This window comes from Chroicocephalus ridibundus, chromosome 1, assembly GCF_963924245.1.
Source record: "Chroicocephalus ridibundus chromosome 1, bChrRid1.1, whole genome shotgun sequence".
Classification (NCBI taxonomy): Eukaryota; Metazoa; Chordata; class Aves; order Charadriiformes; family Laridae; genus Chroicocephalus; species Chroicocephalus ridibundus.
In genome coordinates, this window is record NC_086284.1 from 166,050,333 (window position 1) to 166,073,446 (window position 23,114).

The window sequence follows — 23,114 nt, forward strand, 5'->3', positions numbered from 1 at the left end:
ATGTATTACTCTTGTAGAACCCCGACATTTTGAATATTGTGTGTGGTTCTGGTCATCCTATCAATAAAGGAATACAACAGATCAGAAAAAAAAAACCAAAAAACAAAGAACAACCAACAGACAGAACACAGAAATAACTACGAACATAAAGAGCTTCCATATGAGAAAAGAGTAAGTCTTTTCCAAAGGAGGTAATTGAAGGGGGATTGAGATCTACAAGATCAAATACGGCGTGCATAAGTGGATGACTCTTAGCCTTTTCCAAGTAGGGAAAGCAAATCACGGGCTTAAATGTAAAATAAATCTGCTTTTTTTCACACAACAAATAATTAAACTATAAAACTCATTGCTGAAGTGTTGCACTGGACAAAAGTGAGTTCAAAACCAGATCAGCTAAATTCATCAAGGACACGTATGCCACTGTCTGTTGAACACAGTGATCCAAAATACACTACGCTAAAGCTGTGACTGATGAAAGCAGGGAGAAAACACACAAGTAGCACTCTCCGCCTGTCTGGTTTACCACACGCCTCTGAAGATAACTGCTCCTGGCCGTTGCCGGAGACAGGACACCACAACAAAACACATTTTCACACCCGCCTGGAATGGCAGTTCTTTTGCAGATTTGACTGTGAAATTCCACAATGGACAATAAAAAAAAGCCCCATGATTATGAAAAAGAATGCAGGCTCACAGGAATTATACTGTTAGATAACAAGTTTTTAAGAATCTTCAGTCTTACCTCCATAACAGGAAGGCTAAGCTGAACTGTAACATTACATAAAAGGGCTGAAGTTTGATCTAAGTGATAAATTCATGTTCTTGACTCCACACAAGCCTAAGTGTTTCGTTCACTCGGTGAAGTGATCAAAGGTTTAAATGTGCATGAACATACTCTAGGAGATGAGACTGGTGTAAAGCAGAGAAAATCATGGAGGAGGATGAACCCTCCCCGCCTCTCAAGCGATGGAAGGAGAAAAAAAAACAAAAAATGAAATAAGGAACGAGCATAAGTGAACCAGAATAGAGGTCAGATACTGCAAGAGAAAAATGATGGTTAACTAAAACAGATTTAGCAAAACTGACCCAAAACAGTGCCTTAAATTGTAATGAAAAAAAGCATGTTTAATTTCAAATTAAGTGGGCTAAGTACATGCCTTTGTAGCCATTTCGTATTTTAAAGGGAATATTAAAATAATACACAGACTACCAAGTCCAAGAAGACAAGAAATGGGTAAATCTTTTTTCCTTTGATGACAAAGAGCCACCCCGAATGAGAGAAACATTTCAGACAACCGCTTACAAGTATAGGGATTTGAATTTGCTAAAGCATGCAAGTCTAGCAGAAAAAAAATTATGCAGTTTATGTTATCTTGGCTATTCATTTGGGGAATTAAACGTGCAACAATAAGTGCAATTTAGTTACGAAAAGGTCTGAAAGATAGAAGAGCAGACTTAAAAGAGGAAATAGAAATTCAAATTTTCAAGCACTGATTATGTGATAGGGACATACAGAGTTGTGTGAACAGCACAGTCAGCAAGAGAGAGCATTTACTCCAGTTGGATTTTCTGCTGGTACTAGATTTCTTTCCCGACCATCTTGGGTACTGATTACAGGAAATATCCAAATACATAGTGAATTTCTATTTAGCACAAGGTCTACCAAGCGCAGTATAAAACAAAAGCAAGCAGTTTCCTTAAAACAAAGCGATACCACCACCATAGGGGAATGAGTTTTAGGATAAAATAATTACCAAAATCCCTCCCCTGTAAAACAATGCCTTTGAATACCAACGACTGGAGTGACATAAAAAAAGGAAAAACCTGACATAAACAAGAAAATGCAATAAACTCCAGGAATTTCTTTTCAAGAGGCAAACCACATGACAGAACTAGTTTTTCTCTAGTCAAAAAAAGGGGATGATGCTTAGTATTTACTAAAAATGTCAAAGAAAAAAAAAAAAGTCTAGTTCATTAAGGACACAATCACTATGTTATTAAGGCCGTGGATTCAACAGAAACAAAACCTTTGTAAAGGCTTAAAAATAAGGAAATGCCTTTGAGCAAGGCAAACAGAAAAGATTTTGACAAGATATTAAATACCTATGCAACCTGGCAGGAAGAAGGGTGCAGCACAAATCCACTCCCGCAAACAACACAAAGACTTGTAATATTGGACAGAAATAAACGATTTGTCATTACTTGTAATAACGTGTGCAAGCCCTCATCGTAACCAGAGCCCCACTGTGCATGACACTTCGGTAATACAGAACAAAGCATTGGTGGATGGAAAGGGATGAAATAGGAACGGTGAGACTGAGCCAGCAGCGTTGGGCAGAGTCCATCACAGCAGCAGGCTAAGCATATCCAATTGTTCAGAAGAAATCCCAGACAAGGAGGGCTTTGAAGAAATGTGTGAAGGAAAACAAAGGTAAGTGTGCAGGGTTTTGAAAGTGAGGTGCTTCAATTAGGAAATGATAAAATTTGTCGGGATGCACTGATTGGAAGTAGATCATAAGTTCTTGAAACTGAAAGAAGAAAAAGAAGCAGGATGAAGGCAGATAAAATAATGACAAGTACCTTACATTTGAGGCATAAGGAAAGAGGAAGTTGGTAGATGAATGTGAAAGAAGCAGGTACGCAAAAATGATAGTTTAGAAAAAAATAGTTTCTAACAGTATTCCAAATGGATGTTTACTCAAGAATACCAATTCTTAAATTAAGGTTGAAAGAGCTGCTCCTATTGCACAGTAAGGATAGGTGAAAAAGGTACAATGCTCATTTTACTGGAAAATGAACAACTTGTCTTTCTAGAAAAAGGGCAGCAAATAAAAATACTACTTAATACTGTTAAGGAGAGAATGATGAGAAGACGACAGCTCCTCCAGAAGGCCGCTGAAGCAGTAGTTGGCGGCAGAGCTATAATAAGCAGTAGCAAAGCGTACACAAGTATTCCTGAGGTCACTGGTGGCTGCTGCTACCAACCCAGGAAAAGCAGCTGAAGAAGAGCAACAGCAGCAGGTCAAATGAATCCAAAAGAAGAGGTAAAGGTGCAACGCTTGCAGAAGGAGCAATGTCTGTGAGTCAGTACATCTCTCTTCAGTGATAAGCTGTCAAGTAACACATCAGTGTTAAAAAAAAAAAAAATGAAAAGAAGATACAAAGTCATGAACTACAGGAATAAATAATCAATCACAGTTGAGGAAAACAAAACAAATCAGTAACACAGATTGATGAAATTACCTCAGATACAGAAGAGGAGCTCTATGTAAAATAATGTTTGCTGGCTAAAAACCTAAGTTATTTCACTATTCAATAATCATCAGGAAAAAACCTACAAACCATAATGATATATGTGCTGCTTAAACTGCCCATTACAATAATAGCTACTTTTTATGAATTCTAAACTGAATTTATTCAAAAACATCTAGGGTCAGCAGGCTTGCCAGAGACACACAGCACAGGAAAACTTCGCATGAGCTAGCAGCAGTTTAGAAGTGGCAGCAAGTATAAATAGCAGCAGAAGTCCAAGGCCGGATGGCATTCCAGCTGGATATTACAAAGCCGCTGAGGTAGTGTCAGTAGTTTCCTTAAAGGACAGACTTAGTGTTGTTCTCCTGGGGAAAGAACTTCCTCCATCTAAGGATTAAGGAGCTGTGTGGTTCTGCCCAGATCTGAAGAGAAAAAAAACTAATGAAGATCTTTCGGGCTCAGAACACTGCTGAATCGTGGTGAAGGCAATAATATTATCTATTTGCAAGCCACATCTTCAGTTTTTATAAATCTTGATCAATCTATACGAAGATAAAAGGATGGTATAAGCCATAGACTACTAGAAATAAGTCACTGTGCAAGATCAAAAAGAAATGTAATTATTTTTTTATCTGAGGCAGAAATTGAAGTATACAGGCATTTCTGTTATGTTTTTCATTAGTTTTACACAGGCACACCCTCTTCTCACTTCTTATTCCTCCATCTTCTGAAGGTTCTAGCCCAAAAGCAGAAGCGTAAGTCAGCAGTAAAGTCTTCTTTGTTAGACAGCTTCAGAGACTCAGAACAGAAAACTCTTCTTTTGGCAATACCCTTGAAGCTATTTGTCCAGAAAACTGAATTTATTGGTAACTATTCAAGACTCCTTTTCCCCAGGAACTGCCTCTGCAAATTTCTGCTTGGAGAAATAGCACCATGTGGCATCACTAAAGAATCCTTATTCTCCCCAATGACAATATGTGACACTTCAAAGGAGGAATAATTAAATTTAAGTATAGGAATTAAGGCTGCATTAAAACTGTAAAATAGTTTTATGTACCTATAATGTGGGTATTGGAATTTTTCTAATCTAACCTAAACAATTTCCTAAAATTAGCATCTAAAAAAAAAAGTTAGTTTTCTGGAAAGCACTGGTTATGCATTGTGTCAACCTTGAAATTTTACTGATTAAGTTTAACCTGAAGAGTTATTCCACCAGAAAACACTTAACGATTAAATCTAATAATGAATTTACATCTGGTACTAGTACATTCAAGTTAGGATCTTCAGCATTTTAACTTTCTACAAGAAAAGAGAAAGCTAACATCAGGTAAACACATAACAAAACATTTTTATTATCTTCTGTGGTCCTGACTCTAAATGATACAAACAAACTTTAAACATAGCTTCCTCCCATTACACCTATGCAGCTAAAACATGTAACCTTGTATCAGCTCCCTAATCTCCCAATTTAATTAAGAACACCTGACAATTTAAACACATACTGTACTTTCGATTTTCAAAGCACCCTACAAATTTGTCTTAATGGTCACAAAATAAGTGGTTTTAAAGCCTGCTTTACAGAATAATTAACTGACTTGACAAAGGCCACTTAGGGAAGTTTTGACAGTGCAAGCACAGAGTCTGAAAGCTCACAGCTCTCAAACCTGAACTCAAGTACATGCAGTTGCCTTTCCCTCCCATCCACACCCCTCCTTTTTTTTTTTTTTTTTGTCCCCCTTTTAAGTTTCACATTGAGCAGCAGTGTCCTTTAGAGAAAGTCTCCATTTCAGAGATTCATGCCAGGACACCCTCCTCCCTTCTCCCCTCCCTTAGTAGGAAGTCTTTTATGACACTGGACAGTCTCCTTTAATCATCAATAACTTTCTGAAACTTAGCAAGTGCGAGTTCTCAGTAAGAATAAAGGAGTCAGAGGTGCAAGAAAAGCTGCAATTAACAGCAGTATAGTGCAAAGCACCAACAAACCCACATTTTGGGAAACGATAAGCCATGAGAAAAATACAAACATACAGCTGAGTTAGAACTAAGGGACCTAAGCGTAAATCAAAAGAAAACATGCAAGGAGATAGAAACAGGGAAAAAAAAATCTTGACTAAGTGAAGATTACACAACCAGTTTTTAAGAATCTTTAATATTTTCCCCAAAAGAAGGAAAAGCTTCGGACACAGACAATTAGATGGCCGAGTTAAGCGCGCCTATGCTACATTGGTTATGCAGCCAGGCCTCAGGAAGAAATACGCAATCCATTTTTCCCACTGGTAGCTCAGGTAGTGACAAACAGGGCAGCTACAGCATGCAGAGCCCTGGGTGAGCTTTGCTACCCACCACCGTCTTTGCACCTTGAGTACAGTTGATTTTTTTTTTTCCCCCCCTAAGTCCTATGCTGTTATGTCTACTCCTACCAACAGTTCAGCGAGTCTGAAGACAATTGAAGCAGATCTGCATGATTAAAGTCACACCCTGAGCACTGCTAGAATTTCTTAAAAAGAAACTGCAGCTATTTTAGTCCTTTCAGCTGAAGAGAAACACCTGCTTTAGGTTACTCTGGCTGGCAAATCAGGCCAGAGGAGGGGAGAGAGCATCCAGTCCCTAGCACGTCTAGATCATGGAATAATAATAGTAAAAAAGAAACCCCCCTACCTTTTCATATGTCTAGGTAACTAGATGGCTGCACTTCACGTCAGTAACAAATACTGCAAAGCTATATATATTTGAGAACCACCTTAGACAAATTTTAACATGTACCTTTTATTGAATTTACTTGTTTGTGTAATTAGTAATATTGCTCTGGAAAAACTTTCTATCTGAAGTCACAGTCTTGACTAGTCCACTCACTTCCAGACTATTTTAAGACATCAGACTGTACTTGCGCAACCTGCTGCCCCTCCTCCTTTTCCCAGCTGGAGCATTTCCCCTGTATCAGTACTGACACAAAGAGTCAAGAAAGCTGGTCCAGCCAAAAAACAGCATGATAAAAATGGGGGACTGAGGGTGGAGAAGAATTTGCTGGCCAGATCAGGTGCCTGGCTTAGTTCCGTCACAGTGCAGTAGTGCTGGCAGAAGGGGAGGTGTGGGGGAGAAGAACAGCTTCTAACAACCCTGACTTAGCCTAGATGAAATTACAACCATATTTCAGCTTCACAACAGACTCCTCAGTGGAGCAGAAGTGGTTTACAAGGGACACTCTTCCCTCTTTTGTACTTTTAACAGCAAAGGAGCCTTGACCTTTTGCTATGTTCCCACCTCTCTCTACCCTCATCTTATTCCACTTCCCCCAGCCCCACATCTTTCCCCTAATTTACCCCACTGTGACACAAAGCAATCAAGGACTGCTATCACAGTAAAAATGGGAATTTCATTAAGTTCAGGGGGGGAAATCTGAAAAAAGAGTTTTAGTTGCAGCGAGGAGTGGGATAAGACTATGAAAACCATCACTACTGTGAGATGTTTTTTGGAACCTTCGAAGGGCCCTTTGAGGAAGACGATTATTTTTGGTAACTCCCTACATGAGGGCTAATCCACAGCCAGTCTCTGCCCTAAATCCATGCTGTGCTAGTTTGGCCACTTGCTTCATTTCCCGCTCCTACCTCCCCTCCTGGCTCAACGCTGTGGCAGGAACACGCTGTTGAGAGCAACTAACACCAGAATTCCCCATCCCCATATTCCCCAAACAAGTTGGTGCCCACATCTCCAGCTACACACCTTCTCAACATGGCTCAAGCCACTTACGCTTGCCCATAGCTTTAGCAATACAAGACTGCTGTTAAATGCTAATTGCTTACTAATGAAAACTAATCATCATGCAATTAAACTTTAATCACTAAGCAGCTGGCTGAGATCCAATCCGTAACAATGAAGGTTCATTAATAACTTTTTTCCAAAGTGCTCTATCCGTGAAGACTACCCTATACTTCACACAGAGCCCAGCTAAGTGTATGAAATTGTTTGAAAAATATTTTCTCTGCCAAGAAAGAAAGAAAGACTACCCAGAGCACAACAGCATAAGCGTAGCATAGTTTAGATTAGCTGAAAAGGATGGATTTAACATTCAGGGAAGCCAAACTCCATTCCTAGCTACTTCCATAACCTCAGGCAAAGTGTGTAGCACAGACAGAACCTCTTTTCTCCAATTCTTGCCTCTGCAGAATAACATTCTTCAAGGAGAAAGAAAAAAAAGTTTTAATTTTGCTGTAGTTTCCAAAATGAATACTCATCATACTTCAGTTTTATTTTTACTCATCTTTCTAAGTCTAGGGAAATTAATCTAACCTCTTTCAGAACATATTTCTCTAATTAAAAAAAATATAATGGGTTATATAACTCAGTTTATAATGGGCAGATAAATGAAAATTTACTTTCAAAAGAAAAAAAGTTTAAAAACTGCTTGTTTTAATATTGTATTTTTTTTTTAAGAATCTCACACCACCACCAGTGTCTCAGTTTTACCTGCATCATTGTTACCTCAGTCTGGCTACTGCACAAAGCACTATGCTTATGAATGTGGTTTGCATTGCACCGTTTGAAGAGCTTTCTTTTATTATGAATGGTAGAACATTGGTCTAGTTGAAGCATTATTTTTGCTTATTCAGTGATCAAAGGATTCAGAATAACGTTTATTTTAAAATAACATGGAAAAACTGTCTTTTTTATTTTATTTAAAGAGTCTTACAAAAGATAAAATGTAATTCTAGTAATCCATGCGATATTATATAACAGAAAGTCATGAATCCTTACCTCCAGAAATTAACCTCTTACCAAACTGAACAAGCAAATAAAGATTAAGTAATAATTTTTTTCCAAAATCAGAGAAAGTACTTTTAAGGTTTGCATTTTTGCCTAGTTGTAATCAAACATAGGCCATCTTAAACACAGAGATGTGGAGAAGAATAAACCCCTGAAGTTCTCGAATGTCCTTCAACGCTTATTTGTTAGTAGCATTCTTCTAACGACATTGAGCTCAAGTGACTAACATCTGGAATTAGTCTAAGTTAAGAAAGCTAGTTCAGTTTAAGTTAACAAAACACAAACAGCACAACCACCCTCCTCCCCAATTTTGGGGAATCTTTACAACCTTTTTCCCAGCACAGCTTAAAACAACACATAAATGGATTGTATTCACTCGCTATTGAGAATTTAGCAAGAGTTTGGCATCTCTACAGTAACAAGCAACTTAAATCTTACAAAAAGGACTGTGTGAGCTTGTGGATAGCCAAACAAAAAACTCTAAAGCTTTGTTTAGAAATCTCCTGCACAGAGAAGGCCCCATTCACATTTGGAAGAGCTTCTTAGAAATTAAAGTTACTTAAATGTATTTTTAAATGAAAACTGTACATAGATTTTGAGGATCCCTGATGCTTTATAGAAAGGCCACAACTGTGGAATTAGCAAGCTCCTTTTTACATACAAGTTTCCAGTGCTCCTGGCTACAACTAATGTAAGTGGTTAAACATCCTATTCTTTCCCAACGTTCTATTGTCAGTAAATCTGTTTTCTGCTTTCCTCACTCCGCATGCTAGACAAACAGTAAAATATAAAACCACAGGCAAGCTCAGACATAATGCCCGTACTTTGGGATAAACTAATGACAAAGGAGTCTGCTAATAAAGATGCATAGAAATTACTTCCCCTTCATCTTCTCTCTGCCCCCATACAAAAGGTTGCTACTGGAGAACTCTTCTCTTTTCCCAATACCATCTTTATGTTTGAGACCTCAACTAAACTGCACTTCCTGCCATCTACAATCCAGGATCACCAATATGTTGCACCAGTTTTACCTGATTTCTATTCACAATAAAGCCAAGAAAAGCCAGTTTCATTTCACAAGTGTAAATTAATGGCTATCACTCAAGATACTGAAATATATGCATCAGAAATGTAGATGTGGACTCTGTCTGCTCACCTTTTTGGCATTTGAGGCTTGTGATACCAACATACAGAGCTGCTGTGAGCTACAAAGTGCTGTAGCACTAGTCATTCACACTTCTAGGTCCCTACCAGAGGAAGGCAACGAACTGAGACACAACAGGGGCTCCTACCAGGTTCTCATCTCTGTGGCGGCATGCTCTTACAGACCAGGAGTCATGACAGCAGAGTTTCAGTAGCGCAGCAGATGGCAATGCCTTTCTGAGAAAACTGAATCTGAAGTTCATTATTCAGCCTGTCTTTCAGAATTTCTTCTCCACCCAAAAATTCATGCTTCCTTATTTTTGTAACACTGCAGAAGAATATTACAGACGCTACCATTTCCTGAGGAATGAAAGCGAATGTTACGCTAAAGAGTGAGCGCATTTCCAGCTCAGGCAACGAGGTGTTTGGACACAGTCCGTCAATAAAAAAAAAAAAATCAACTACTTTATGGGTAATTGTAGAAGGTGCCTTGAGATACTGTAGCACTCCTTGCTTGAGGGGTTAAAGCATACTAAAAGCTGTTGCCCGAGATAAAATTATTCTCAATACACCCTTTTTTCAGCCACTGCTAACAGGCAGGTCTTAAATTCATTACTGGTTTCCCTTTCCCCACAGTGAAAAATTAACAAGCTCCAGTGTGGCTTCTTCCTACTCTGGAAATTCTTCCCTACTTTTACAGATCTGGGTGTAAGAAACACAGGTTTTCCTTCCTGTGTTTGTCAGGCATGTGGTCTTTGAAGCAGCAGATTATTATTTCAACTGAACCCTGACCTGATGCAGAAGTTCACTTGAGGGGCTTTTAGGAGAGGGGAAAAAAGAGGGAAAAAAAAAAAAAGAAGAAAAAAAAAGTCAAGTTCTGCCATTTTTCTATCTAAAAGGGATGATAATGAATAAAAAGGTCAGCCCTCACCTCCCAGCACTTAGAAACAGTAGCCCTGTGGGCCTAAAACACTTTCAAGCAGTGGTGTCACCTGGGCACAATTTTGTGTTATGGCTAACTTAATCTAATGGTTATAACTACCAGTGGAAAGGGCCCTCCCCGTCAGACACAGCAAACATGGTTCAGAGAGTAAGCAGATTCAGATGGCTGATCTGGCACAAAGATCCCCCACTCCAGACCAGTCTTCTGATGGATTAGCTAGCTAAAAATCAACCCACTGTGCAAACACAGAGTTGGTAGGTCCAGCACAAGGGAAACAGTGGGAGCAAGCAGCTTGCAAAGAGGATAAATTAGGATCGCCCCTCTTGAGAGCAACTCACTCCTAGCCTGGCTTAGGGATAACAAAGCACACCTGTGCCAAATGAGACATGCAGAATAAACTGACACCTTCAGACTCATGGTGCTACGCTACTCAGCTTTCTGGGGCTAGAAACTGTTTTGCTTTGTTTTGCCAGAGGTAGTTAACCTTCCACAATTTTCTCAGTTCTGAGTCCCTAGCTTAGGCATTTGATTAGCCACACAGTTAGGAACCTTTTAAGAGCAATTACTTACAGCATGTAGGAGCATTTTTGTTAGGCTTTGATTTCCCAAATCTGAGAATATAAATAGCTTAATTCCTAGTGATCCCTCTAGGCACCTTTCTTTACCCAATTTACAGCTAGGATCCAGAGTGGTAGAGGTAAACAAGAGACAAGGTTCTACGAAAGCAACAGAATGAACAAAATATTATAGATAAGCAATCCTTATTTCCTCTATAGTACAGATTTTCACAGATAAGATACTCTGGAAGATCAACTAGCAGGAGTCTTCAGTGGTCAAGGACAGCTTTTGTGTGCGAAATCGTAAGTTGTTCTTTGTGAAATCTGGATAGCATATGTAAACCTGCCTCCAGCCCTACAAACTAACAAAGGCACACTCAACATGAGCCAGAAGGCTGCCACTGCGTAACAGTAATGGAAAATTCAAATATTTAAGTATCAATCTACATAGACAGAGACATGCATTTAGGTTCCAAACTTCTGTGAGCCCACATGTAGTTTTTTTAGGAACTTTCTCCAAAGTCAGTCTGACCTTCTGAACTGGCTTGTTAACAGTCTTAAAGCAGGTAGATTTCTCCTCTTCAGGTAAGCAGCAGGCTCTGAAAGATAATCCAAGGAGTCTCAGACAGACAAAATTCCAGATTGGTGAGAGAAAGCCCAGAATCTTTCTGTTATACTGTAGATGATGGGCAGATTTTACCCTTCACTGCTTGCTACTCTGAAGTTCTCCTGACTGAAACCCAAGATGATCCTTTCAATAAGGAGCAACAAAGGAAACAGGTGCCAAGGACTTCTTTCCATGTATAAGGATTAAAAGATTTTTTAAGCTGGGAACGAAGCAGAGATTGATGAGAAAAGCATTAAAATTCTCTAGACCTTTTAAAAGAGATTTTTAAAAGGATGATAAACAAGTTTTTCTTTCACAGAGTGCTGTCAGCAGAAGCAAGAGCTAGATTTACCTTCAGCAAGGTCAATTCTGACGGGGGAGAGGAAGGGGAAAGAAAAAACCAAAACACTAAAACCCCCAGAAGTAGTAACTGTGCTAGCTAGGCCAGAGCCTCTGCCTCGGAAAAAAATGTTTTATAAAAAAATTTCCAAAAAATTTCCAAGAAACAGCATACCATTTCCTAGTGAACAGCTTTTTAGAAAACAATAGTAGAACTATATTCTTAGATTCTGCAACTCAACCTAACACAAAGAATGTTCTTTGCATTGTTCTTCACTTACAGCTTCTTAAATTTAATACTGAGAATAAAGACCATCGATTCTTTTGAACATTAAATCTGCTGACAACTACCAAAGTGACTTCATAATTTTGCTAGTTTCAAAGGTAACCAAGATTTCCACTTGCACGAAAATGAGTTTCTCATGAATAGGAAAACAATGAGAAGATAAACAAGGTAGGAAATTGTTTCCTTAAAGGTATTTACAGCAAACTGCATGCATCTGTTAGTTTTCCAAATCTATAAATACAAAGAAATGGTTGACATGACTGTAAGAAGAGAGACCAAAAAGTTTCTAGAGGAAGAATACGGATATATTTTCGAACTTGCTGCTGGAATACCTGCTGTAAGATTCCTAGTATCATAAGGCAAAGGATCTTATGCCAAATCACTTATAATCTGCTTTACCTAGTCCAAAACATGGCCACCTTCAATATTTCAAAGAAAGTATTCCATAGGCAACAGTATCATCCAGCAATAGGGAGATGGCATTTTTTCAGTTCAGGATTTCATTAGCCTTGGAGCAAAAAATGTCCAACTGCAAGGCGGCCAATTAGCACCCCTACTATGGTTTAACAAGCAGTTTAAGAGAGAAGACAGACTACTTGGCAGGTAGGTCTATCTGCTGGGGTATCTACTTTGAACCTCAAAATAAGGAGGAAGGATTAAGCCATTCTGCGTCTGAAGCAGCCCAATTCATCTGATCGGCTATTCACATTCTCAGAATCAAGAACACCTCTAGAGTGGCCAGAGCAAGAGGAACACCTTTTTGCCTTTGAAGAAGGCAGATTCTAGAACTTTGGAAACCAACTGGATTGCTGTTTAGAAGATAATATATTCACACCATTTTCAGTCTAGGGTGAAATGAGACTTTAAGGAAAGCTCAAAGCTCAGGAGAGTCACTTCACAGCTCGATAAACCTTTTTAAAATAATACCTTATAATCTCAAATTCTTCTAAAGCATCCGGTACAAGTTGATCTTTGAGCAACCTCACATACATTCTAAGCTTTCCTTGGGATTGAATACAGGGCTGTTCTCAAAAAACTGCAGTAGGACAGACATTTATTCATATAAGGAAAAGAAAACTTAACATAGCAAGAAGAATGCTTCACATTCCTTCCTGATTCTGGAAGGTGAACAAGAAACAGGTGTTTGGAAAAAAAAAAAATCTATAATAAAGCTTCCATGTGAGGAAAAACAGCTGAGTTTGTGTGAGAAGAAATGCAGGGTAGGTTACTTATGCCACTACCTCTACATCATGGTTTGATGGTTTATGGCCTTTGACTAGAAGTTCAAGTTTTTTGTTTCTATACTAGGACGCTGTATAAGCAACATCAACAGAGCCAGATCTCTAAAGAAAGCATTTAAACTCATTTAATGGTATGGATTCAGTTTAAATTTGGTGTACATTTGCCCTTTGTGGATATTACAAACAGTTTACATAGATTTTGAATTATGGCAGTATTTCACTTGCACAGAATGCATTACATACATTAATTATTCACTTCCAGGCTCACAACCCTTCATATGCCATAAACTAACGTCTTTCCTTACCCTAGACCAAATTTAGGACCTATATTCCTGGTATGCTTGTGTACACATCTGTCTACTCTCTCCTGCTAGCAAGCAGCTACATGGTTTGCACATCTGCTTTTCCAGGACACTAGCACTGATGAACTGCATGTCAGAGGGAACAAAACCAAAATGCACTTGCAAAGCAAGGAAAAGCTAAAGAAAGAGCATATGCAACAAGCCCGGGAAATCAGCTGTCTGAGCCAGAAGGCTATCCTCAGGCAGCAGGGCAAAAGAGTCTAGTTCAACAGAGCGTTTCCACTGCCTGGGGATGGCTCCTGGCAGGTACACCTCTGAATACCCCGACTGCCATCTTTGCGTTGCACATAACCCTCTAACTGAAGGGGGGAGGATATACTGCTTCCACTGAAGAATACAGCACTACAGTTTGCTAAAAGAGAATAAAAAGGTTGAGGAAAAAATAATGCTAGGAGAAAACCTATTCCATTATTTGTGACAGAGGTGAAAGAGAAAGATGGATTATTCTTACCGACCTAACGCAGAAGAGCCCAGCATTCAGCTAGGACACCTGTTACTGTGTTTGTAGAAGACGTAACAAAACAAAGCACACACAAGAAAACGGTTCCTGCCTCTGAAAGTTCAGAGTCTCGTAACTAGATTAAAAACGGACTCAGACAGAACAGTGGAGAGCACTGAAAGGCTACATATTACTTCTCATACACAGAAAGTAAGCAGTATTTCTTACAGCCTTAAATAGGAAGGATTAGGAAGAAATAATTGTAAAATCAAATGAGGAGATTATGAATCTGAGTGACAAGAAAACCAGAACAAGATGGCAGACGATGGATTAAGGATGATGTAGACTAAAGTCCACGTTCTGAAGTGAGAGTCTGAGAACTCACCGTGAACTCAAGAACAATTTTTAAGTTTGTGGCAGAAGAACACGAACCTGGAGCAAAAAGGAAGCTCTAAAAGACTCTGGAAAAAAGTGACCAGGTTACTAAAAACTACCCAAAACCACAGTATGCCAAGATAAAGGGAAGAAAAGCACAAGCAGAACTTCAGTGAACCCCCCACAAAAAGCTGGGAGCAATGAACAACAGCCCCTACAAAAAAATAGTGGAAAGAAAGGTGGTAATCAAAAGAGGACACAGACTGGAAACAACGTTGGAACAACACTTCAAGAGCAGCACAGCTGATAGTGACAAATGCAGCTGACAGGGAAAGCAAAATGAAGTACTGGATCTGAACCTTAGCTAGGAAGAGATCACCGTAAACACTCATTACAATTGTAGTAGAGCACAATTGAAGCCACAGTGGAGGACAAGAGCCCCGGACAACGCAATCAAAGAATCTGAAGATGAAAAAAGGGAAAGGAAATTAAGAGGTAGTAGCAAAGGCAAGAGAGGCCACAAGCATTTTGTACACTTCTTTTTTAAAAAAATAGGAAACTCTCATGTCTACAGGTACCATGAGGGAAAAGAAAAGCTAGGAGTTGAGCAAGTGATTAAAGCAAAGAGGTAGACAGAAAGGATACAAGGCTCAAGGGAGATAAGGGGATGTTCCTGTATGGTGCCATAAGGGCAGATGGAAGGGTTAAGAAGAGGAGGAAAAAAAAATTCTCTGTGACAAGGAGATGATTCTAACAGTTGGAGGTAAGTGATAAAGGGTAGGCCAACGTGTATACAGTCAGAAAGTCATCAAGATGCCACGCAGAGAAAGAACTAGATGTCAAACAACATGCAAAACCCATATAAAAATGCTGTGGATAATGTGCTACTATTTGTCAAGTTTGATTAGAGCCTACCAGCGTAACATGTTTCTGCCCAGATGACCCCCTTTGCAGGTACAGGAACACAAAAAAGATTGCTGGAGGTCAGCTCAAGTGGTTCAAGAACACACAGAAAAGGCATTTGCTATTAGGAGAATAAGGATCATAAATGAAAGACCCACCCTGAAAACAGGAGAAAGGGAAAATCAGACTGGTCTGATCGAAATTCAAAATACCGGGCAACTACAAGACATATGAAAGCACGGCCACGTTGCAAGTAGGATCCAAACAGTGGTGAAGATCCCGAAAGAAACCTTGCAATTATCAGAGATAAGAAATTCAGCAGTTGCATCAGAATAAGCATGCAGGCACGGCTCGATGAAAACCAAATGAAATTAACTGACTTTGTTTAATGAGAGGCTAGAAAAAAAAGAATGCAGGCCAAATCAAGTTAGGGCAAAGAAGCATGTAATTACTGTCAAAGAACAGTGAGTGAAAATGCAGAACAAGCCAGGAATGAAACCTGAAGAGAAAAGCTCACGGGGAGGAAACGAGCACACTGTATGTTACAGTAGAGAGCAAAAAGAAGATAAAAACTGGATTCCAACACTGTTTAGAAAAGGAAGAATTTGAAGGCAACAGGAAAAAGTAGTCTAGTGCTTCTTCCATGGTCTGGCCCAGGACAGAAAGCATAATGCAAAAGGGTAGCCATAATAAAGGGATGCAGCATATCGCTGATGGCAAAGAAAGCTACATTAACTGTGGTTTTAAAGTGTCAGCTTACGTCTTCAAAAATCAAGAATAGCAAGTGTCTCCATCCACAACCAGATGGTTGTAAATAAAGTTCTCCCTTTGTGCCTCTTTTAATTTTACATATTTCTTCTCACGCATTGTATACTCGCACTTTGGAGCAAGTCAATTATCACTATGACTTGTGGTATAATTTGTATTGAATTCATCAATACTAAACCCACCCACGTTTCACTTAAAGCTTACAGACCTCTGTGTGATTTGACTCTAACCACCTTATTTTGTAAGGACTGCAAATTCTCCTACAGTTGTGTAATATGTATTACAGGCACAGAACAACTTAGGTTGGAAGGGACCCCTGCTGAAAGCAGAGTGAACTTTGAAGCTAGATCCAGAGTTTCAGCTTCAGAGGTTAAGTGCACTGCTTAGGGCCTTGCTCGCTCACATTTGAGCATCTCCAAGAACAGATATTTCACAGCTTCTCTGTTGTTCCCCCCTCCCTCAATCCAATGTTTGACCACCCTTCACTGTGAATTTTTTCGCTTAATATCAAATTGGAATTTTCTCTGTTGCAATTTGTGTCTGCTGCCACTTGTCCTTTCACTGTATGACTCCAAGAAGAGCCCTAGAGAATATTAGATATCTAAAAACACAATAAGAAGGAGAAAAAAGATCACTGTAGTTATGAGAGAGTCTTTGGACATTCAGAACTTTTAGTAGGTAATAAGCATCCAGCTTTTCTGATGCCTGAAAAGTCTGTCTGATCAGGTGTGGCAGAGATCTAAATAAGGCCATCAAAAGGACATCACTGGAGATTTAAGATGAAATATGATTGCTTAAGACGAGAGAACAAGAAAAAATGGTATTCCAAGTGGTATACATATTACAAATGAAAACAAGTCATTTTGTATAGCAAGGTTAGGTACTCACCATCTCTCTTGCAATCTCCACAGCTTCCTGCAGCCCATAGAGCCTGCCACAGACCAGGTAGATCCCATTGGCCCAGAGAATACAACCCTCATGGACCCAAAATTCATTGCTGTCAAGAGGTAGTTCAGGAATTTGTAACTCCAGCTCAGTGCCACCTTCTGAAGTGGGCATAGAGGGTTTTGAGTCCAAAGGAGTCTTTTCACCACCACTGCCACTGTCAGTGGTTGCTTTTTTACAAGAAGCTCCCCTTGAAAGTGACCGAGAGGCTCCACTACAGTCCTCAGAGCGGTGCCGCCTCTTAAACCGGGGATGAGCAGCTAGGCTTCTTTGTTCCTTCTGTTGTTGCTGTTCCTCCTCCTCTTCTGTATCTGTCTTAGAACCATTAGAAGCACTTTTGTGCCGTACCTTGACCTTGCTCTGCATTTCCGTGGCCCTCTTTGGAGGCGGGTTCTTGGGCAAGGTGGCTGCATAATCCTGGGGGTAGAAAGGACCAAAGAGGTCACCCATATTACGATAGCTGGCCCATTTGCCACACAGGCAGCAAACCAGATGCCCTAAGACAGAAGACTCTGTTACTACAGGGCCCTGCAGCATGAAAGTTGAGGTCGGCAGCACTTTGCTCTCCGCATTGCTAGGAGGGGGTGTTGAAGACCTCTGTCCTTTCCGACCCCTCACCAATTTGTTCTGCTCCTCTTCCTCCGCATTAATGATTGTGCACACAGCGCCTAATTCACACTTGTTTACCACATGAATATAAGGGAAAAAGGACTTATTCTTGGAGTCAGTTTTATCTACAGACTGAGTAGCATATTTAAGCTTGATCTCTGGTTCTTGAGGCTCCACAATTGGAGCAGCCCGTCTAGGCTTCCGCTTCCGTGGCTGTGCTGCAGGTTTTCGCCTCTCCCTCCTTTGCCTCTTCGGCTTTGGCTCACCCCCACCTACCCCTTCTGAAGACTGGGAAGGTACTGGTGGGGGTGGTGGGGGAGGTGGCAGTTGCTGCTGCTGTTGCTGCTGCTGTTGCTGCTGCTGCTTTTTCTGCTTGTTCACGCTCCCAATTGGCCTCCCCTTTTTCTTTCCAGAGGGAAAATATCCCTTTGGAGGGAAACCATCTGGCTTGGGTGAAATGTTTGTCACATCTCCATCTTTTTCCTCAGACTTTGGATTTGGTTCAGAAGTAAACACACCGGAAGGGGAAATTGTTTTTGAGTCGGAAAAGGTCAGAGTTCCAGCTCCGCTTACAGATCCATCAGACCTTCCCTGACCACCTGACTTCTGAGGTGGTGGTGGTGCTGCGCTGGATCCTGCTCCTTCTTTACCAACACTGGCAGTTTCAGGGACCTCTTTCTTTGTTTTATCATCCTCACTGCTTTGCCACTCTTCTGAAGATCTTGGAAGAGTTATTTCAGCAGTTGTATCCTGGCTTGCTGGCCCGACTTGATCTGACATCTCTCCTTTTCTCTTCTCAGCCTCTGGTCCATGTCCAGCCACATTTCCTCCTTCAGGTCCACTTTTAAGGGACAGGATGTCATCGAGAGTGACGGTATCTGCACCAGTTTCAGCACTGTTGGCAGAAACACTTCTCCTAATATTGGGAGATGTAATTTTTTGAACAATAGCTTCCAGTTTTAATCCTCGCCCCTTTCTTGGGGGCAATATTTTGGTCTTAGCCGGACTTGTGAGGGAAACAGCAGGGCAATTCCTATTATCAGGACTTGGCAGGTCCTTGAAGGAATCTCCCTTTCCAACTGACTTGCCAACATCTTGGCTTTGAGATGAATGGGCATAGGAGTTGTATGTTTTATCAGCTCCTTCTTTTGCTGAAGTCATCAGTCGCCCTTTATCTTCACTGCCACTGTTCTTCATATCTTGCGGCTGTCTTTTGGTAGGGATAGGCGAGATGAAAGAACGGACTCTCCTCCTCATAATTAATGGATTTTGAGGAGACTGGTCTTCCTGGCCAGGGAGCCTGAGCATGGCATTACTAGGCTTGGGCAAATCTGTAGATTCTTCCCGACGATGTCCATCGCTTTCTTGAGCACAAAATCTTTTTTGGTTGGCTGCTCCGAGAGGGCCACTGCTTTTGGCAGGAGATGTTTGCCGAGAGAGGTCCCAACCAGATTCGTGATGCTGCAACTTCTGGTTGCTGTGTTTCAGTTCAGTGCATTTGCTCTGAGTACTGTCACTCCCCATAACACAGCGTCCAGCGTCCTGGCTTCCAGTATCGTGGTAAGAGCTACCTTGAAGATACATCATTCCATCCTTGTCATTTTTTAAGGGACTTCTTACTCTTTCCAGAAACTGCTGTTGTCTCGGGCTCTTCCTTGCTCCTTCCTGCCTGTGCTGAGCTGCAGCAATCACACCCTGAGCAGTGCTGCTTGCCCAATCTTTGTATTCTTCTTGCTGTTGCTGGTATATCTGTCTCTTGTAATGATACTGGGAATTTAAACTCTGGTTAGGGTCACCAAAAGCATGAGGCCTAGCATTTGTGTGATATGCTGAAGCTAAAGACGGGCCTTCTGAATTCTGAGGGTAAGCAGAATGCAAGGAACCCCTGTTAACTCTTTCAGATAGTGTCATGTGTGGGTTCATGTGATGCAGGTCTGCCCCTGGGCCTCTGCTTCTGCCTGGTGACATTTTCAGCTTATCAGCAAGATCCTGAAATTGAGAAGGTGATTTACCCCTGCTGCTTCCAGTTCTGCCAGGTCCTCGTCTCATCTGTGTTGATCTGCTGTCCTGCTGGGGAATGTAGTCTGGAGCAGCATCGGAGACTGCAGCTCCAGGGCTAGCGTTGCCTCGGAAAGATTCATGCTTGATGCCAGCAGGATGACAATGGTCTCCCGTTTTTTTATTATTGAGACTAGCTGAGCTCTTTGACTGTTCAAAATCTTCTTCTTTTATTTGCCCACTGTGAGCTTTCATCTTTGTTTCCATGGATACTAAACCACCAGGGAGTATTACTGACTGGCTCAAGCCAGGGGCAAGACGTTCACTCCTTCCACTTCTGGCCTCAGGACCCATATGCCCCATTGGGTGAGGGCCAGGATCTCTGACAAGTTGCCTTAATGGAGATATGTCACAGATCACTGATCTCCTCTCTGAGAGCGCTCCCCCTTCATGGGCAGAAGACTGAGACTCCACATCAAACTTTCTAGCAATAGGGTAATCAGCTAGATTTATCTGCTTCATGTCAGGAGCTGCGCTGCTAGACTTCCTATCCCAGGGACCCCAGTGAGGGCCTTCCAGGAGAGACCCCATGCTTTTATTTAAGAGGCCCCTATTGGTCAATTCATTGGTTTGACTAATTAAGATATTGGGCCTCATGGCTCCCTCCAAACTCCCAGCCATCCCAGAATGCTCCTGTGCGTTCCTTGAATACCTCCTGTCTGGATGATGGTGGTACCCCTGCAAGACCTCCTGTAGGAGGCTAGGAAACTTCTCATTCCGACCTTTGCGCTCACTGTGCCCCGGAAAATCCCCTTTTTCTTGACCAGAAGGATACTGTGGAAAGCCACCAATATTTCTCTGTATACCAGCTGCTATATTATCCTTGTAACTGTATCTTAAACTACCAGGAGATTTGGAAGGTTCTGTTCTTGCAGGAAAATTTGGCCCAACAACTGCATGACCGGACTGGCTGTTCCCCTCTCCATTATGGTTAGTGTTATCTCCGCTTTTGCTCCCTTTACTTCCTCCTTGATTTTCTGGCTGTGTCCCTACATGCCCAGTTTCTTTTGCTCCACTAGCACTAGCAGGTGCCTGAGCGGCTGTGGAAGCATCATCTTGTGCAGGTTTATCTTGGGCACCTGACTTTTCTACTCTTCCTGTCATGGCTTCCCGGGAGACAATCACCCCAACTGCCTTTTCATTCACTTTTGGAGCATTTTCCACAGCCACCACTGCTTCCTTTCCATCAGGGGAGGCCACATCCTCCCTAGCTGCAGGGCTGCTGCTGAGCTTTGATGGCTCATTCTGAGCGCCTTGTGCTGGTGAGGAGTTGGATCTCTCTAAGTTACCCCCTTTGTAAGTGGTATCTGAGCTGGTGCTCTGGCCGCTCAGTTGTCTCACCCTTTCCCCATGATCCTCTGAACTACTGGAACAGCCACCATCAAGGGACTCTGCCAGGGGAGATTTGAGTTGCTCCTCTGCCTGGGAGGAGCCTTCTGAGTTGGTGCAGCTGTCGGCCTTCTTTGAAGAGGACGACCTTTTGGAACTTTTTTTCTGAGGTGCCAAGGCATCCGAGAGCAACATGTGCTGAACTGTGTTGGGCAGATTGGCTACTTGAGAACTTAGAGCACTCAGGCTGCTCAGCCCTGGATCTGTGAGCCTTTTTTCCTGCAGTCCTTCCAGCCCAAATCCCTTAAACCCCCCTGCATGAGCATTGGGGCTTGGCATCATAGATGGTGTAGGACTAAGCTGAGGCATCATCTGTAGGATTCGGTTTCTAGAACCCATGGACATGTTGCCTTGCCCACACTGGAGATTTTCTCCACCTGGCATGAGTGGAGAAGGGGTAGAGCTGCAGCTTGGAGACTGAACCACAGATGCAGCAGGAGATGGATTCGAGATTGGACTGAAGTTTTGGTGGAACTGCATCGGTGACCTTACAGGAACTTCAGTCTGGCTGTACTGTCCCACTTGACTTTGAAGAGAGAGCTTGGTGGCGGCATTTGAATACTGCATTACGTGCTGAGGTGGGTGCTGTTGCTGCTGCCCCTGCTGCCCACTTTGGGGCAGCTTAGACTGCTCAAAGCTTTTCATTGGTTGTGTCTGAAAGCTGTAGTTTGACTGAGTCCCATATGCCTGTGCATTGGAACCCACAGCATGGCCTTCATACTGCGACCCAGAATTCACACTGTAGCTTCCATCATAATTCTGTCCTGACTGGCCAAAACGCTGTGGGGAGGGGAAAGAGGAGGAGGACGACGACGAAGGTGGCTGATAGTGTTGGCTGAACTGACCCACTCGTAACTGGTACCCAGAAGCAGAGGAAGGCAGGGTGGATGGACGTTGCATTGGCTGCAAGTGTGAGGTGCTAGAAGCAGACTGGCTGGAAGCCTGGGGTAAAGGCTGATGAGATTGATAGATCTGCTGTCTCAGCTGCTGCACCTGCTGCTGCTGGCTAGAAGCCTGCTGCTGATACTGGGCACTCCCTGGAGAAAAAGGACCAGTATAATCCTGTTGATAGTGGGATACACCCCCAAGGGTCGAGTGCTGTGTTTGAAACTGGCCCACATGTCCCTCACTCCCATACTGACTCCCAAAGCTACTCCCTTGAGGGGGCCCATAGCTCTGTACTGGTCCAGAAGGCCTGCGCTGAGGTGGCTGCTGCCCTCCTGACGCCACTGTATCTTTGTTGGCAGCCATATAGTAAAACTCTCCTGCTTCTTTTCTGAAACCTTGGTAGCTCTGATGGCCAGAGCTCTCACCAGGCATTGCTGTAGAGGCTCCTGTTGCTCCACGACGTCCACTGCCAGCACCTCCTCCAAAGCTCTGGAACATCTGGGCCTGCTGGCGGGGGCTGAACTCTTCCAGTCGGGATGAACCGTGCACTTCCTGCGGGTAGCTCTGCTGGTTTCCGTGGTAACTACTTTGCTCCCGAAAGGACTGCATGCTGTTCAGCAGCAGAGCGGCAGCTCGAAAGCCCTCCTGAAGGGTGAGAAAAAGAAAGAGGGAAAAAAAAAAAAGGTATAGCATCCGTATCTCCCAGTCAACCCAATATCACTGCTCAATTTCACTGTTTCAATAGCAATTAAAATTTAGTATTTGTCTCCTACTTTCTGGTACTTCAATGTGTATCCCATCTCCTTGCAACTTTCCAACCTTTTGGTAGTGCAAGTAAGATGAATCACTCACTCTCAAAAAAATACAAGTTGGTAGCCCACTACCAGTTGGAGTGCGTTTTTCCCCACAGTTATTTACCAACTGGGTTTAGTCTGTTTATGTGCCCCTGAAGAAACAAGCTTCCAACAATATTTTGTTTTGCCAAGGAGAACAATCCTCACCTTCCAGCTATTTGCTATGGCTAATACTGGGAGCAATCAAGTATTTTGCTACCATGTTAAAAGATGCAACAATGCAACACCCTCTAACCACTCTTGGATCTACTGCAGGAATGATATCTAAGGCCTACGTTTCACTCTGGGAAAGACCTCTCTTAGAAAACACTCAAGATACAACTGACCAAAGCTCAAACCAAGATACTCCAATAAAAAGGATCTATGGGAACCTATGAAAGAACTGGCACCAGCAT

The 23,114-nt window shown here is 41.9% G+C and overlaps 1 protein-coding gene across 7 annotated transcripts in view; it reads right to left on the reverse strand.

The window, feature by feature from the left end:
• TCF20 (transcription factor 20) overlaps positions 1-23,114 on the reverse strand; it is a 128,815-nt gene that overhangs the window by 21,264 nt on the left and 84,437 nt on the right. For all 7 annotated transcript variants that reach the window (XM_063322566.1, XM_063322570.1, XM_063322564.1 and 4 more), the window contains one exon: positions 16,865-22,510. In XM_063322566.1, coding sequence (XP_063178636.1) covers positions 16,865-22,474 — 5,610 coding nt within the window. In that variant the 5' untranslated portion in view covers positions 22,475-22,510. The remainder of the gene's footprint in view (positions 1-16,864; positions 22,511-23,114) is intronic.